General features: G+C 43.1%; 1 protein-coding gene across 1 annotated transcript; it reads left to right on the plus strand.

Moving 5' to 3' along the window:
• Window positions 1–3,887: 3,887 nt before the first annotated feature.
• Window positions 3,888–11,673, plus strand: LOC146197518 (Na(+)/citrate cotransporter-like). The gene is made up of 6 exons (XM_084597194.1): window positions 3,888–3,974; window positions 4,181–4,212; window positions 6,450–6,612; window positions 7,632–7,799; window positions 10,752–10,886; window positions 11,557–11,673. Exons 1-6 carry the CDS (start codon window positions 3,888–3,890, stop codon window positions 11,671–11,673), a joined length of 702 nt encoding a protein of 233 aa, XP_084453320.1.
• Window positions 11,674–18,024: the final 6,351 nt, after the last annotated feature.

The raw sequence follows: 18,024 nt of genomic DNA on the forward strand, positions 1-18,024 counted from the left end.
GGGCACTGCCCTTCACCTCCGTCCACGTCTGTAGCGCTGTTTTTTTCATCATGTCACCGTACCAACTCGCCCAGATGTCTCTTCTATTACTAGCATAACCTGGAACATTGTAGAAACATACGCAAGTGATCAGAATCTTCGAGACAGATCTCGGCGCATCTTTCGCGACAAAGAAAATGATAACGCGTCGTATCGCGACAACGAACATGAACAAACACGGGATACAGAATTGATACGCGTGCCAGGATCACAATGATAAGCCCGCATGCCGGCGGCTGTTAAAAAAACAACAAATACAGTTTTGAAGGTTTCGCGGCAATGTATTGATTAGTGTGCACAGTCGCAAGTTACCACGTTGCATTCCGACATAGATATAGACCCTCATTTAATCAGGCCGTACGAGCGTGACTGCATGGCCCTAGGAGTATGGCTCGGGATCCAACTATCGCGGAGGGTTACATTCACAGCCCACACTCCTATTCTGGAAAGAGAAGCCCTATAGGTGGCAGCGCCAGATGGCTCGACCGTGCGATCACGTGACATCACACAACCCACCGACCAATGATTGCCATGTCACCTGCCAATAGCATGTGCCAGTTGCATCTTCGTTCGTGTCTTACAACGCCGACGCTGGATTTTCTTCAGAGTGGAGCCTTTAACGCTATCGCGTCAAAAAGCATACGTGTGCTGTGTGATATCAGTGCACGCTAAAATTTTCCAGGAAATAGGTTTTGAGAAAAGCAAGTGTTAACCGGCTCCCTTCTCGGTGGACACCTTAACCACGTCGTAAAGAAAGAGATAAAGGGGGGATTGAAAGAAAGCAGAGTGTTGTGTTAGGCTCCGGAATAAAGCAGACTAGCTGGCCATTCGGCTCACGGGCTGAGAGTCTACCCCTAAGCCACCGCTGTAGGTTTGCAGGTTTTTTTATTTTGCTTCAAGGAAATGTCTCTCTTCCCGGCGTACACTTAAACGGCGGTGCAAGGGAAGGGAACAAGAATGGGTGAAAGACGAAATAAAGAAGTGCAGCAATGCGGGATTCCGGAAGAATTAACTTTGAAGGAGGAAGTCGAGATTCAAAAGGCGCCCGTGTTCTGTGTAATGCCGGCACAAATTAAAGGCATGCAGCTAGTCGAAATTTATTTATTTATTTTATTTATTTATTTGAACATACTGTTCGTCTCCTCTTGGGACTGTTACGGGAGTGTATTTATAGACAACAAGATGCAAGTTAACAACACAATAATACAAAAGCCAGCAATCAGGTTTAAAAGACAAGAAATCAGCATTCATATGCGGACACATCGAGTGAGAAGCAGAAGACGGAAGATAGCCGACTCTGGCCTTCAAAGCATGCGTTCAGACACGTCTCAAAGTATTCCTTAATATAGTCATACTACACTGGGTACATGACAGAGTGAGCAAAAACATAAGACCAATACAGAATGTGGATGGTCATCAAATCTGGCTTGATGACCAAACTGATGAGGCTGCAAGCTCCATGAATTTTTCTAAGGAATGCTGCGCAGTTATACATTTATCTAGGGCGTTCCATTCCCTTACTGCTCGCGGAAAGAAAGAAAAAGCTAATATTTGTTGTTAGCACAAGAGTATTCATTAATCGTAAAATCATGCTTGTGACGTGTTTCTCTAGAACGGTTAAAGCGAATGTAAGTAGCAGCTCCATGTAGGATCCATGTAGAATGCATTATCAATTAATTGATAAAAACTTGAGTCTGTGGAGTGTTACGCGACTTGTTAATTGTGTCTAGGCCTGCGCGAGAAAGCAGCTCCGTGGAAGAGTCAGTGCGCCGGTATCTGTGGTAGACAAAGCGAACCGCTTTTCGTTGAACTGATTCGAGCATGTGTACATCTTTTGCATATACGGAAACCAGACGACGTTTGCATATTCTAAAATTGGACGGATAAGGACCTTATACGCGAGTAACTTCGTATCTGAGGTTGCAAAGCGCAAGGCGCGTTTAAAGAAGTATAAACTACTCATGGCTTTTTTGGTAATGTTTTGTACTTTAGTTTTGGAGATGAGATCATTAGAAATAATCACGCCAAGGTACCTATTTCTTTTCAGTTACTGTTTTAAGAACTTCGTTGCCTGCTCCTTAAGGGAAGCTAAGTTTTGTTTTTTTATTTGTGAATGACATCACTGCCGTCTTTTCCATATTAATCACCATTTGCCATGTATTACACCACTGTGTGACGTTGCTTAGAGCTGTGTTTAGCCCTTTTTGGTCTGCTTGAGTGCTTTTCTTTTTTTTATATAGCACGCAATAATCAGTAAAGAGACGCACCTTTACATACACGTGATATGTTATGTCATTTATGTATAGAATAAATAAAAATGGTGCAAGCACAGAGCCCTGTGGCACGCCAGAAATAACCGGAACAATATCAGAGACATGGTCATTGTATTGCACGTATTGTTAGCGTTACGATAAGTAGCTGGCTATCTACCTCGTAACGAGACTGTCGCCAAGTATCTCATTTAGTTTGAAGTTCAGTTTAACATGGTGTTACACGATCAAAAGCTTTCGAGTAATCGAGGAATATTATATGGGTTTGGTTTTGGTCGTTGATTCCCTGCGCGAGGACATGAAAAATTTCTTTGAGCTGGGTAACAGTGGACAAGCCTGCTCTGAAGTCATGCTGGTTATGATGAATGATGTTGTTGGTCTCGGTATGTTCTTTAAGAAATTTTAATGAAATATGCTCAAGTATTTTGCAACAGGTATATGTAGGCCGATAATTAGACGATGCTTCTCTATACTATTTCTCATTTCGCTTTTTTCTTTATCCCGTCCTTCACGGTGCACTAGAGTTGTCCACCGGATACTGTGTCATTTATTTCCTCAAAACAGTTTTTTTTTTTTTTTTTTTTTTGGGGGGGGGGGGGGGGTCAGCTTATTTTCGTTCTTCCTCAGATGCGTCAGCAGTGGGCTGCTACTATCCCGAATGCGCCACAAGTACTACTAGATTACTACTCGATTCTAACACGCCCTTAAATCTAACGGGAACCCATTTTAAGGCAAAAGCCGTTCTGCCTCATGGGGCGAAAATCTATGCGCGTGAGCTGTGCGTCGCATCTGTGCGCTCATGCGTCACTCGCAAAAAGCGGACGTGTGAGGAGGGAGATGAAGAATGAAAACAATTGATGGTGATAGGTAATGAATAAAGGTTATAAGCATCGATATATTTACTCATGCTAATCACTAGTAATGGTGACTAATAATAACCAAAATGACTTGTAATGACCGTAACTTATCGGAAATGAATAAAAATGCTTAGCGATGACTGGTAAAGACTGCAATGACTAGGCATGATTCATCATTACTGCTACCGAGTGACGTATGATCTTGGTCATTGCTTCGCGGTGCTCTTCAGTTGCTCGACTTTGATCTACCGCGCATGGAGGAGTCGTATCTGGCTGCGCAACTGGACGAGAATTATTATTATATTGAGGCGGCTGTCTGTGACGGCTGTTACTGAGCGGCGATAACCAGCTAGAAGAAAGAATTTGCGTACTAAACACGTAAGACGTTTTTTGTCGGCACACGGTGAAGAACTCTAAGTAGCCTAAATAAATATGGAACTCTGTTTTAACTACGGCGTCCATAATTGCCCAGCGTCACTTCGGGATGTTGAGACCTACAATTTAATTTCAATGTTCCTTTTCTTTTGAGATAACCGTCATTGCTGACTCTATAACAGCATTTTTATACATCACTGAATCTTCTTCCAAGCGCTGACTACACCGTATTCGCGCATATAGACTGGGGCCTGTGTAAGTGTAGCGTGTATTGGCTCTCACACAGCAAGTAGTTAATTGCACGGGGTGTATGATGTGCAGAAATGTGCCCTCCCCGGAACCGGACATGACGGCCTCTTCCTGGTGCGTGATGACACTGCCTGGCTGTGTGGCAGCTCTGCTCGTCGGATACTGCTACCTCTCGTGGGCGCAGGTGCTCCCTTAGTGAGTATATTTATGTTACAACCGGGAGCGATCGTATGGGGACCATTTGTTGATGTCATCTGCCTGGATCAGAAGGGTCGATGTAAGTCCAAGGCGATGCGTGGTAAAAATAAAAATCGCCGAGTACGTACACGGCGAACGGGCTCATTTCAAGGTCTAAGAGATTTTGCGAGACTTTTTTTGCATCTTGTGCAGGCCCGATTGCGGCATGCACGCACGACGACATGGTGCTTTGTTGTACACGAATATATGTGATGTAATGGTATTATGCAAATTCCACATCAGTTCGGATTATCACAGCACTTCTACTGTCCATCACAGCACTTCTACTGTCCAGTGCGCTTCCTTCCGCTGGAATCAGGCACGTGGCAGAAATCGTATATAACCGAACTTAGCGACTTAATTGGTCTCACTTTCTACTTGTACCTGCGATTGGAAATCTTCGTGCATTTAATATAGCACATAAAAGTATGAACATTAAAAAACACAAAATGCCGCAATTTTATTATTCAAACCTCTAACGACACATGTCTGCCAAATCTATCTAGTTTGTCGCTTGAAGTAAATAGCAGATTGACAAAAGGTGGGTTTTGCCAACTTAGATCTCCTGTTTTTGTAATTGGCCTGCTGCACAAAATTCTTCATCGTTTATACCGTTTATATCAATTATTTTAAATTTTCTCCAAAGCGCGCTTTGGCCACTGAACTAATTTTGAACTTCGCAGAGTAATTTTGTTTTTGCTCAGCCACCCAAATTTTGGGGGTAGGCCAAGTCCTTTACTCAAACCGTCTCCAGGTGGTCGAAATTTCCGGAGTCCTCCACTACGGCGTCTCTCATAGCCTCAGTCGCTTTGGGACGTTAAACCCCACAAACCAAACCAAACCAAACCGTCTCCGCTTCAACTCAAGAGAGCAGTGCGATAGCAGAGTATTTGGATCCTTTGCAAGCGGACGAAATTTGACGAAGGCGACCTGCAATCCACAGCGTGAGAGAGATGTCAGTAAAACAAGCGGTTCGATCGGCTCCTGCGATAGCTAAGATGTTCCGTACTCCCTTACGATCGTGTACTAGGGTTCCAATCTATCCCTCTGCGACAGTTTTCTTTTCGTTGTTGTTTCTTGTGGTTCGTGGTTGGATCTGACAGTGTTAAGATGTGATTTGCACTCAAAAACTGATCTGGCTATTACTAATGGTCAGCTACCAGTCTCCTAAGTATAATAAATAAAAAAATAACCATTCGTATTGTCACGCATCTAACCCGCTTACTAGTTATCATGATTGTTTAGATAATAGCCTTGCCGATGTTCCCAGCACTTGTCTTACAAAACCGCAGAAGACATCCATAGGAGCCTATTTTTAAGAATCATGAGCCAACTTCGCTTAAACAGCCTCTATGTGAAACTGCCAGCTGCCCGTGCTGTACAGTTTCATTCCTGTAGCTTCTGAGTGCGCTGCCAGCAGCGATGAAAGAAGGGGAAGAAATCGGACGGTTAACTCAGTTAATCACGGAATATCGTGCAGCAGTAGGGCATTTTGACAGGATTGTGTTTGCTGTGTCTTAACTGTTGAATGTTATTTTGCTGTCTTAATCTGACGGCCATGCTTCCAGACCATACATTGCATGTGCTGCAGCACTAAAAGTTCAGAAAGCATTGCAGAATTTGCAGTTGAGAAATGCGAAAGCCTGAGCGTTGGTGCTGCACACGGTACATCGCGCGCCCCTTGACGAACACAATCAGCGTTTCGTTGAATGCACCAAAGTTCACAGGCGTTCTATAATTGGTTTACAGGAAAGGAAAGGCGCAGTATCTGTCACACTTGTTTCTGTGGACACCTGAAATCACTCGGAAAGGTGAAATGTCAAATCGGCTTCAGACATCGAGTTTTTGCGATATTGCGGGTAGTAGTGCTGCGGTACTAGGGGAGCAGAAGATGCACTGCCAACCAAGGGCACTTCTGTACTCCCCCTTCCTTTTACACGCTCTAATGAGCTCGAGTGCCGACATTTTTATGGAGACCAGGTGACCGAAATCCTTTCGAAAGCTTACTGCCATGATGCGGTTATTAAACTTCAATAGAATGACTGTCACCTTTGTTACCCACGCAGTGAGCCGGAGGACACCAACACCGAACACTCAGCCGCCGTGCAGACAGCGTTCGGGAAACTTAAATCGCTCGGAACACCATCGTGAGTACACGGACCCGCACACTTGAAAGAATCAAGACAAAAAAAAAATGATTTTGCATTTTGCTCTCTCGCACAGTCTCGCAGGCGCCCTCGTCATACACGGCTCGGTGCTGGTGCTCGTGATGTGCGTGCCGGCAGGCTTCATAGGGAGCGACATCAGGCAAGTGTGTCTTTTTTGAGCTCTACTAAAGGTATACCTATTACGGCAGCGAAAGCGCCAATGGCAATAAAGGCGACAATACAGCGTTCCTTGACTAGTTGTGCACACATTTCAGGCTGACGCTGCTGAGCGTGCTAACCTGGACAGCACTACTGGTCAGCGCATGCGGCTCGCTGGTCGCCAAGACTTGGCTTGTGGTGCGCCACACGTGGTCCAGGGTGCCCTGGGGCATCGTCTTCGTCCTCGGTGGCGTCCAGGTGGCCACCAAAGTAGTGGAGGTACCTGCTACGCATTTGCCTGCTTTCGAAACAAGGGTTGACCTCCGGAGTATATAGGGCACTCTGCGCGAGTTAATGGAAGGGGCAGTTGCCCTATCACGAGAGAGATTTGGCAAGAAATAAGTATGCTGAAAGCTCTTTAGCTGAACAAATACATGGCTTGGAAGAGACCGCCGCCGTCCGCTTTTTCAAGTAGTGGCCCATAATCCATCCCTGACTCGGGCACTGCAGATGCTTAACAATCGACAGCGTGATTGGAACAGCGTCAATACAGATTCGTGAAATGCCGCTCTTAGAAAAATATCTGGAGAGAGAGGTCAATGAAGATTTAAATTTTTCTCTTCTTTTTTTTTTCTTTTTTTTTTTTTTAGAAACCCACGAAAATATATCTCAAGGTGAAAGGGAGCATAGAGCACTATAAGTATGCAATAGATATGAAGTGATAAGAGGAATGTAGCCGGGTGGAATATGATTCCTCGACTGACTTGTGAACGGGGTACTGTGCTTAAAACTAGATAGGGTATAAAGGCTAGGATTAACCAAAGATGGCGGGCAGATTAGACTACGAAAAATTGACGGGAAGAGTTGGACAGCCAAAGTCTCTAGGTTTTGCTACATAAAAGAAAAAAAATATGTACCGGTATTTATACAGTTATGAGGAACTGAAAGAAAAACGATGCTTGTCATAAGGAACAAGAACACGGAAATGACAGGAAAAAGGCAAGGAGACAGCGTGGGGCGGCACTGACAACTGGCATTATTGAAAACATTTGGCTTCTGTGTCTGTCTGCCTGTACAGTATTGTGCTTGTGTACTGTACTGTACTGTACTGTACTGTACTGTACTGTACTGTACTGTACTGTACTGTACTGTACTGTACTGTACTGTACTGTACTGTACTGTACTGTACTGTACTGTACTGTACTGTACTGTACTGTACTGTACTTGTGTGCTGTGCTGTGCTGTGCTGTGCTGTGCTGTGCTTTACTGTACTGTAGGATTAGTGCTCGTACGCGCAGGATTACGGCTTGCTGACCCAGCTATTCAAGCTTTTTAAGCCAAGCTTCTGGACGGCGCGGTCCCACGTCGAGGTGCAAGCCATTTTAGCCGCCATCTCATCAGTGCTGGCCGAGACCACCAATAATCGGACGCTCAGCCTGCTGATGATGCCCATCGTGCAGGACATCGTGAGTCTGCCACTCCAGAAGCGAAACTATTTCAGTTAGAAACTGGCATTTTTTTTTTTTTTTTTTTTTTTTTGCCGGCACAGATCATACAAAACACGGATGACTTTGCACTGGCTTCTCAGCTGTTGCCATGTTGGTGGGCCAGGACTGGGGTGAAACTCTGAGAGCCAATTCCACCCGCCTTTCACCAACTGCTGTTGTACTAGTTGTGGAAGCATTTTGAGCTAGAGGACAGCTACTTGGTACATTCCACCGTTGGTATTTCATTCGCAAATGATAGATGCTAAACTCGCACTCTCTTTCCGATAACAAGTGGCCTTCCGATGCTGCAAAGGAGGGTGCACACCCAGTCGCACATCTGAAACGGACGAAAAGAGCATAATATACCGTTATGATAGGCCATGCTGTTAAGGTGCGCGAATTTTTAAACCAAATCGAATAAGAATTGCGGAACTCGCTACCAAATCGAATCAAATAGCGATGGAACCGAATCAGACAAGGATGGAATGTTTGGGCTAATATCGGCTACTTCTAGAGATATTAATTCGTACAAAACGAGCAATAACGCGTGTCACCTTTGTACCGTGGGCTACGTTTAGGTGCATTAGATAATATAGTTAAAATATAGCTGTTGATCAAATATTTTGGGGGAATCCCCCAAGGTGGAGTAGATTTGTGATAAGGGAGTAATTACTCATTGACATCCTTAGCTCAGCCGTTAAAATACGGCACACAACTTTACTATAAGGGACCATAATACCAATAATGAATGTTAAGTCTATGAGCGTAAAGTAGTGCGTGGAGACATATTACCTTTTACCATTGATGAAAAAAAGAGAACGGACTAGAGTCAAACCTCAGAACATCAGACGGACGACAGCTAGGTGTGAGGAGGTAATTTAAGCCGTGGCCTCCAAGAGCGGGAGCCAAGGTAGAGTTTGATGAACTTGTATGAACCCTGCCACGCCGTCAATATATTTGGTTGTGTTTCATATGTTTCAGCGTTATGAACGCCGCCACGTAGTTGGCCAGCACAAGAGTTCTCTCATCCCACGCATGCTGACCGCTTTACGTGGTGTCAGTATGGCCTCTGTTTTTTTTTTTAATTTCTTTTTTTTTTCAATCTTGGAAGAACAATACTATGATGGGCCTTACTCGAACCTTGTGACAATTAGTCAGTTATTCAAAACGATCAGCTCATATTGGATTAATTTCGAATATTTTTTTTAAAGATATTTGATTGGTTTGAAGAATCCAACAGGAGGATATCGATACGCTGTTCGAGACTTTCGAATATTCGTACACCGCTCCAGAATATTCAAGCCATTGCCAGAAGCATTGAAAGACCTTTTCGTTAATTTTAGTGCCTGCGGAATATTTCAGAAATAGCGCGCTTACCTTGAGAGTTCTTCGTAAGTTTAGCGTCTTTATGCTAATGTTACGTTTCATATGTGTTTTTCATGGTGCAAGCCATTTTAACCGAGAGGGAACGGTAGCAAATACAGTTCTTTTTTTATTTCTGTCCCTCTACTGAAAATACGCCTCCTCGTGCTTAACTGTGGAGCCGACTCTGTGCTCAAGAGGAAGCGCAATTTAGTTCAGAAAGTGAGCTCCTCGCGACACTTTTCTGACAGGAGGTCATGTATTTCCTGACAACTATGTATGGCTCGCCTAAAACACGGCGCTTTTGCCGCTTTCAGGCTCCGCTTTTCTCGAGATGAGCGGAGGACATATTTTGCTTTCTTTCGCTCTCATAATCTCCTTTTCCGTAGCGGCTATTTCTGCAGACGTTCCCAACGTTGTCACGTTCGCAGCTCGTAAAAGACGTCGCGCCTGGAGCCGGGACCTTTTATATATGTGTTTCTTTTTTTCCACAAGTTTCAAGTATAGAATATGCGCCCCTCTCAGCCAGGACTACTCGGCCGTCGCTTTCAGAATAGCGAGTTGAAGCTCTTCGCCAGCCTATTATCTCGCAGCAGTGACTCGAGGTGGTAAAGCATCTGTTCCCCTTGCCGCACGAATGCGACGCAAGAACGCTCGCGCACACAGACCATTTGCACTCGGGCCTTCAAAACTACACACTAGCACACCAGTAATCCAGGATCTCAGACGTCGCCCATTTTATCCTGGTGCTATACATTTTTTTAGCAATAAGAATTTATAGCCTCGTGCTGACTTACTGTAGTGTTGACGTAGTCGGGCACCTAACGCGCATGCGCAAGGGACAAGTGCGCCCCTTATGGGCCCCTCTAGGCCCGAAACTTGCTTAAAAACAAATTTATACAATAACTGTTTGCTCACATAGACGAGACTTAAACATTGGTTCGCTTATTCGTGAACTTCTTTTGTATACACTCTTGCGCGTATGCCGTACGACAACGAATTGACACTTAAACTCCGCCTTTAAGGGCATGACGCGATAGCGTAGGCTACCAGCCCACATATAAAGCCCCTCTTTAACCAAGCCGTATGAACGTGGCTGCGCGGCCTATAGGAATAACGTGAAGGCAATAGTGCTGGCTCTGATATCACCCTCCCATATGAAAGGAGAGACCCGAGTTGGCAGCTCCTGCCAAACGTAAAGTCAGGCAACCCTACGCCTAGTTAGTGCTCGGCCATGTTAGTTACTAGCTGCCGCCTCCCAGCGCCATGTTCGGGATTTTTCGCTCAACGCCGACAACGACGCAGAGGGCGCCGGATTTTCTGGTGAAAGGGACCTTTAAGGACATTGCTTTAAAATTACGCCAGAACAGAAGCTAGACTGCAATTAAATGATAGTGTAGTTTGCTCTGTGAAGTGGAACTAACCCTTTGACGATTGCAGTTCTCATCCCTGCTCGTGCAGTTTTTTCGTGCGCCAGCATACGGGATGAAGGCACGCGCTCTTAGAAGCATGCAGGATATATCAAGAAAGTACCATATATAACGTCCGGTTTCCTGGTAATCCCTGCAGGCGGAGAGCAAGAACATGTACCCCATGTACTACGCCATCCCCGTGGTTGTGGGCGCCTCGAGCAACGTCATCATGCCGATATCCGTCCCTATGGTGGTGATGCACGAGCTCGGACGCGTGCCTTTCTTCCGACTCGTACGTATATGATTATACATTATACACATGCCCTACAATCTAGTTACGTTATCTCGCTCTCTCCTTCTGCACTGCAGGGGTGAATTGTTGGATGATTCGGTGCAATCTTTAAACACTTAAGCCCACATGAGCAGAAAAAAAAAAAAAAAAGGCGATGACAGGAAATTTCCTGATTGGTCGAGGGCTTGATGGTATCATGAAGTTTCCGGTGCTGATTGGGTGGAATAGTGCCGTCATGGGACTATGGGATGTGACCCTTTTTTACTTTCTTCCTCTAAAAGAAAAAGAAAAGATTTGTTGACACAGCCGGTTAATTTCAGTAGGCGCGTGAGAAGCCTCGGAAATGTCTGCATGTTGGCTTCCTCACACGGAAGTGGTCGTGCGCTGTTTCTTGAAAAAAAAAAAAAAAAAAAAAAGGAAATCTGTGCGAGGAAGACAAAAACACTGCAATCGGACGTTCAACACGCTTTTGAACTAATGACTGAACAAATAAGCATTAATGTTTGTCGTGATAACTTTCAGTAGCTCCAAATCCGAAATACTAACGACTTCACACTTTATGGTCAAGTTTGCTTTTAACGTTGTTTTTGTGGGGTTACTCTCGTTCGGATTCCGTCGTTTTTTGTTGTTTGTTTTATGTTAATTCCCAGTGGTTTATGGCGTGCTGCAGGCGATGCTTGGAATGGTATTGAAGACTGTTCTTCTCAGCATGGTTCTGCTCACTGTCAACGCCGTGGGCAGGACGCTGTACGACTGGGGAAACCAGAACGTCGTTCCCGACACATGACGACGAACTCCGCCGCCGAGCGCCAAGCGAGGCGCGCTGGGATTCCCTTTTAGGCTCCTTTATTTTCTACCCGGACACGGACGTCGCGCTTTTTTTTTTTTTATGATTGCTATATTACCAGTTCAAAGATTATTTTATAATTTATTATTATGACGTTATGTTCAGTACTCTTTCGTTCTGTTTTATAAGCAGCCGATTGTGCGAAACAGCTTTAAGAAGCATATACCTAAAGTAAAGCTTCGTCACCAGTGCGGCACTATTCGCGTCACTATTGGCGTGGAATGTATTGGTGACGTACAGTTGTTATTAGCGTTCACGCGTGCTGGGAGAGACTGAAATGAAGCCATCTTGGTTTGAAAATCCCCAACGTTGCAGTATGCACTGAGCAGCATTTGTGGAGTGAAGAGAATAACGTCGGCCTCAAATAATCGCTCCGTTTGGTGCGAAGCGAGCCTGTTTTTTTTTTTTTTTGTTTTTTTTTTTTTGTTGTTGTTGTTGTTGTTGTCGTTTTTACGTTGTGTACTAAATTCAGCCGCTGCATGAGATGAGCCTGACCGCAAGAACTAATAGCTTATTAGTTCATAATGCTCGGTTCAACGCTCACGCCGTGTGGTCTCGCGAAAAAAAAAAAAAAAAAAGGAATTGTTCAAGTATTGCGAGAATGACTATAGTAGTCAAGAGCTGCCTATTGAGTACTTGTGTGTTCTCTGGAACTACCCGACTAATAAAAGTCGTCTGGCGTTAAACTGAACTTCAAGGATATTATTAAGTCGTATAAACAATAAGAGCAATATTAGCGGTGCACGTTACGTTTAACTATGTTCTGAAAGTATAGACAGCATGATGACTTTGTAAAAGCGAAAATGTCTTCTATAGATAACGCACATTTTCCCGTCATCTGGCATTCGATGCCTTTTGACATTCTTTCTGCCCAAATTAAAAGGGCGTGCGGCGTAGTTTTCTTGTAAAAAAAAAAAAAAAAACGTATATCACTAAATGTAGGAAACGCCGTTTTTGCCATTTCAAAAAGTTGCAAGTTTGGAGAAGCTCCTTCTGTACTATGTCATGCATTGTTTTTTTCACACTAAATCTATGCAACTTTTAGAAAAATTATTAGAAGCTCCTTTTGTAGCTACAGTTGATTTAGTAAAAAGTCACTAAATTTGCTTCAGTAGCGGTGCGCTACAAAAATGTTAATTTTCAACCTTACATAATGACATGATGCCTTAAGTTATTTGCATTAAAACTTCTCTTTATTGTGCGCGCTACGTTCTTAATTTCAACAAAAGTTGGGTCTCTATATCGCTAGGTCTGTTCTCCACAACGCATTAAAACCGTCAGAAATTTGAAAAGAGAAAAAAAATTTGATCTCAGTGCTTATTTTTCTGCTTGTTGACAGGGTTGATGATAGCTTGAAATGGAATAAATTCGCTTTTCCTTGCAATTTCATGGAAGAACAGACGTGACGTTGAAACTTTTTCTCTATCCTTGATTTTATTTATTGCGCGGTGCATTGATATTAAACTAGTTCTAATTTATAATATTTTTCTCGGTTGTTAAAAACATTCGAAAAAGAAAGTTCGAACGTCACTTTTGGTCTTCCATGAAATTACAAGAAAAAGGGAATATTTTTCCATTTTAAGCTATCTCCACCCTGTCAAGAAGCAGAAAAATAAGCATTGAGATGGATTTGGATGTTGCATATTATAAAATGTCAAGTCCAATATTTGACGCCTACTCCTTGAGGAGAAGCCTAAGTGCTTATGGAGAATAAAAATGCATTCAGATTTATATTTATTTTTATATTTGAATTTAGATAATGCAATGCATTTAAGTACCTGATATTTATAAAGTACTTAGAATTGTTCTGAGAAGATTTTGATAAAAATTGAAGTTGAGGTAGTTTTTGAAATTCGAATAAAAAAAAAACATATATGGAGAAAGAACGACCAACTTTGGAGGTTCGAAATCTTTCAGAAATAAAAAACAAGACCTGGTTAATATTGACAGAAAGTTTCAGAGAGAACACTTTATTGAATCGCGCCGGAATGTAGGGCTGAACATTGGCAATTTGCAAGACCAGCGGGCAATTGTAGATTTGTTTTTCTAACTTTAAACAATATAATGCAACACTTTTTTAGTCCGTGATAGTTCTGAAGTAATGAGGATTCTTGACAGGATCTTAATAAAAATCAAAGATGATGTTCGTTTTAAAACTGAAATCAAAGTTGTCCCCCCCCCCCTCCCCATCCCCCCCCCCCATCCCCCCCCCCTTTTTTTTTTTTTCGCTGTTTTCAAATTTCTGATGGTTTTAGTGTGTTGTGGAGAACAGACTTAGGGATCTAGAGCTGCAAGTTTTGTTTGTAATTAGGAACGTAGCACGCAATAAAGAGAACAAGTTTTAATGCAAACAGCTTAAGGCATCATGCCATTATGTAAGGTTGAAAATTAACATTTTTGCAGCGCGCCGCTCCTAAATCAACTGCAGCAAGAAAAGGAGTTGCTAATAATTTGTCTAAAAGTGAAAGTTGCATATAAATTTAGTGAGTAAAAAATGATACATGACAAGATCTTAGTGCGGAAGCAGCTTGTCTCTAAACTTGCAACATTTAGAAATGACAAAAAAAGGCGTTTTCCACCTTTAGTGATATACGATTTTTTATCTTATTATTATTATTTTTTTTTTCTTTTTTTTGCGAGACAAGTATGCCGTATCTTGCAAAGCTAAGGTCCATTCCTTTTTTCTGGGATATTTGCCGACCACATATAAAATTTCATTGAAAAAAAAATGGTCATGGGACCTCGATTACCGTTCTTATTTGAACACACCCATTTAATATATATGCATGAGAGCCAACAGTCTACGAGCCCAAGGTAAACCTATGGGAATATTATTTTTTGTTTTGCTGTTTTGTAGTTGACCTTGCCCGAGATTAGACCTGTGATAATTTTAGGAAGAGAGAATATAAATGCAAAGCGGAAGGAAGAACAACGCGCCGATGGTGGGAGTCGAATCCGCGACCTCCGAATATCGCGTCCAGTGCTCTACCAACTGAGCTACAACGACGGCTATCCAACCTTCCGCTTTCTTGGGTACTTATGTTGACTGTTTATGTTGACTATATATGTTTACAGTCAACATAAATACCCAAGAAAGCGGAAGTTTGGACAGCCGTAGTTGTAACTCTGTTGGTAGAGCATTGGACGCGATATTTTTTTGGACGCGATATAATTTTGAACAGAAGTTGTTTTTCAATACTGTCGTCGCTCTGTTTGCAACCTTTCCTCGGGAAGACATACGCAGCTACGCTGAACGTTCTATCAATGCAAGCGCTAGACGGTAGCACGCTTGTTTACCGCACGAACACACTCGCGCGCCAGCTCGTAGTTGCGCAACACTTCGATGATGCATTGCCTATAATTATGAACGGCCACAAACGAACGGGTGATTTGCGAAATCCAACTGGTTATTTACAGCTTCACTATGCATAGATTGGAACAAACGAAAGTGACATTAATCTAGGAATGTGCGTTCCACATACTTGTCAATAACTACTTCCCACGGACTGATGACGTAACGTTATAGTGGAGATAGGTGCGCAATATTTCATTCATCGAAGTGCATCCACTGTCACAGAAGGAAAACGCTTACTTGCACAAGCTTCGGTAGAATGATCACGGTGCACTTGAATCGAGCGGGGTGCGCTGAGCCCAAATTGAAGTGGCCCATGAATGGCTCACAACAAAAAAGGCAGCCTTCGGCCACGAGAAGAGAAATTTTCGGAGTTTCCGGAACAAGTTTCATAACAGGTGTGCGTGCCACATTTCTCATGGGCAGCCTCATAAGCAAGAAAGGGTGAAATGGTTTCTTTGCACCTTCGTTTTTTATGCATTTAAATGCAAACCTTCAAGAACCAGTTCCGAAATGGTAATCAAACTGAGCACAGTCCGCCGCTTCAGCTCGGCTTCAGGGCCAGGTATACGATCACTCCGCAGATCACCAGGGCGCACTTACAAATAGCCTATATAAAACAACGCTGAGCAGAGGTGAGACCGTGAGCTGATCTTTCACTGCCGCATAGGCTACGTGGACTATTCAGCATTATGTGATTCGTGTTTTAATCCTGAAAGCAGAATGCAGCCCCCGAGCACTGGTGAAGAATACAAACGTTTCGAAGTAACGTTTGTATTGAACGCGCTGGAAGAAATATAAACCGGAAAAAAAGTTTGTGGTCGTGCATGTAGTGTCAGAGCTGCTTTGCCGGCAAGGCTTTCAGCCATAAACTCGTAGTGAAGTAATGCCATTGTATACGGGTTCATTGTCGTCTACAACTAAACGCCTCTAAAACCAAGTATATCGTATTTTCTCCTCCAAATAAGCATGACCAACACGTGATGCGCCTTATATACAACACACAGATGATTCAGCAAACATCTGAGCAGAAATTTCTATGAGTTTTGTTTCAAGAGACGCTGACATGGACATGTAATGTAGAGCAACTGGTCACTGATATAGCCCGATCAATTGGATGTATTATAAAAATTTCAACCCTAATACCTCTTTGGCTTTAATTTATTCAAAGCTCACCTACTGTTCACTAGTATGGAGAACTACTACTCAGCGTAACTACAACAGAGTAATGGTACTACAAAAGCGAATGTTACGTATTTTTGAAAATTATGTAGATATCCGTGATTTGCGTACCAGTGAACTATATGACATGCTCATGGCCAGTAAGATTTACTTGTACAAAATTATTTAACATATACGTGCCACAAACACATACACAGATTTCGGCACGGCGGTTGATAACCCGTACGGTTTCCGGCGCCAGTCAAAGAGGCTTCCGAAAACCAGAACTACAGTGTCTGAACAAACATGAATGTATTATAAACTGGACAGATATCCCGCATAAACTCAAAAGAATATATAAAAGTTTTCTTTTATCAACGGCATATAATATGTAGTCTGCTCCAAATAGTTCCTTTTTTGTTTGACTATCTTTTGCTTTTGTTGCGCGCACTGAGTAGCACTCTGTTACTGTTCTCTAAACACTATAACGCGTCCAAAGATGTCGACTAGCTTTATCTGGGTACACGATTTCTGTTTCAACACTAAGTATAGATGTTCTATATATTTTTATTTTATTTTACCTGTAGTGCTGTAACAACTTCCTTTTGTATATCGAACGAAAATCGCATTTTCTGTATGAAGTGCACGCTATATGTTAAATTAGGAATGATTTAGGAACTAACCGGGGACAGGGGCCTCGTTAGGCAATATTAGCCTTTTGTCCCTGTCTCCACAGGAGATTCCCTGAAATAAAATTTTTTTATTTGATTTGTTTTGAAAATCACATTGTCACAGACGCTTTGTCCCTATAGCATTTTTTTTTCCCGCAAAGATGTAATTGATTAGCGGTAATGAATTGCAAAGAAAAAATAACAATTGAAGCACACGAAACGGTAGTATCTGAAAAAGTAATTATTTGATTATAAAATTTCACAAAATTTAATTATTAGTCGATTACAAATAATCAGTTACGTAAAGCTCTGATATGCTACTTACTACTACTACTTCCACTACTACAACAACTACTGTTGTCATAGGACACCTTACCCCCCCCCCCCCCCCCCCCCCCTCCCCTTTTCCCGAGTTTTTGAACAGCTAACATAGTGAAATGCAGATTTTCTGGTCCTTTGATTGTAGCTATACTTATAACTACGTGCACGGCAGGTGGACAGGCAGTAGTGGTGATGTATGAGAAGTGACACCTTGTCCGTAGCACCAAAATATCGCGGGTAGTTAAAAATGAGCAATCGCGCTCGGCTGGCTGTATCGGTCTTCGGAGTGACAGCAGTTGTCGACCATGCAGCGAACAAATCAAAGCCTTCATTCGAGGTCTCTGAGCACACTCGGCAACAGCTCGACCCGCTCTGTCCTTGACTCGGGCGGCAGCGGCAGCCGCCATCTGCGGCTACTGCACAAATTTATTCACGGCCTCGTCTCCGATGTAAAAGTGCGGTTCTTTCAAAGGCCTTGCCTTGCACGACCCACTGATCTTTCCAGTTCCTTCCTTTATTTTTTTTTTTTATAAGCACGGAAGCGATGGGAAATTGGTTGACCACCGGAACCGAACAGGTGGAGAGAAATAGAAAAGCTACAGTAATAATAAGTCAAAATATCATGAGTGCGCTTCGGGAGTGTGACGCCAGAACTTCGCGACGAACGACCTTTGCGTTTTCACCGGGTCAGCAGATTTTTGCGCAGCTGTGCAGGACGTAGAGGCGAAAATGATTGTCTAGGGGAAAGAGAGGGCTTGGAAAGAGGGAAAGCCTCGGCACTTGCTC

Source organism: Amblyomma maculatum, chromosome 3, assembly GCF_055883805.1.
Source record: "Amblyomma maculatum isolate TAMU_Amacu chromosome 3, ASM5588380v1, whole genome shotgun sequence".
NCBI lineage: Eukaryota > Metazoa > Arthropoda > Arachnida > Ixodida > Ixodidae > Amblyomma > Amblyomma maculatum.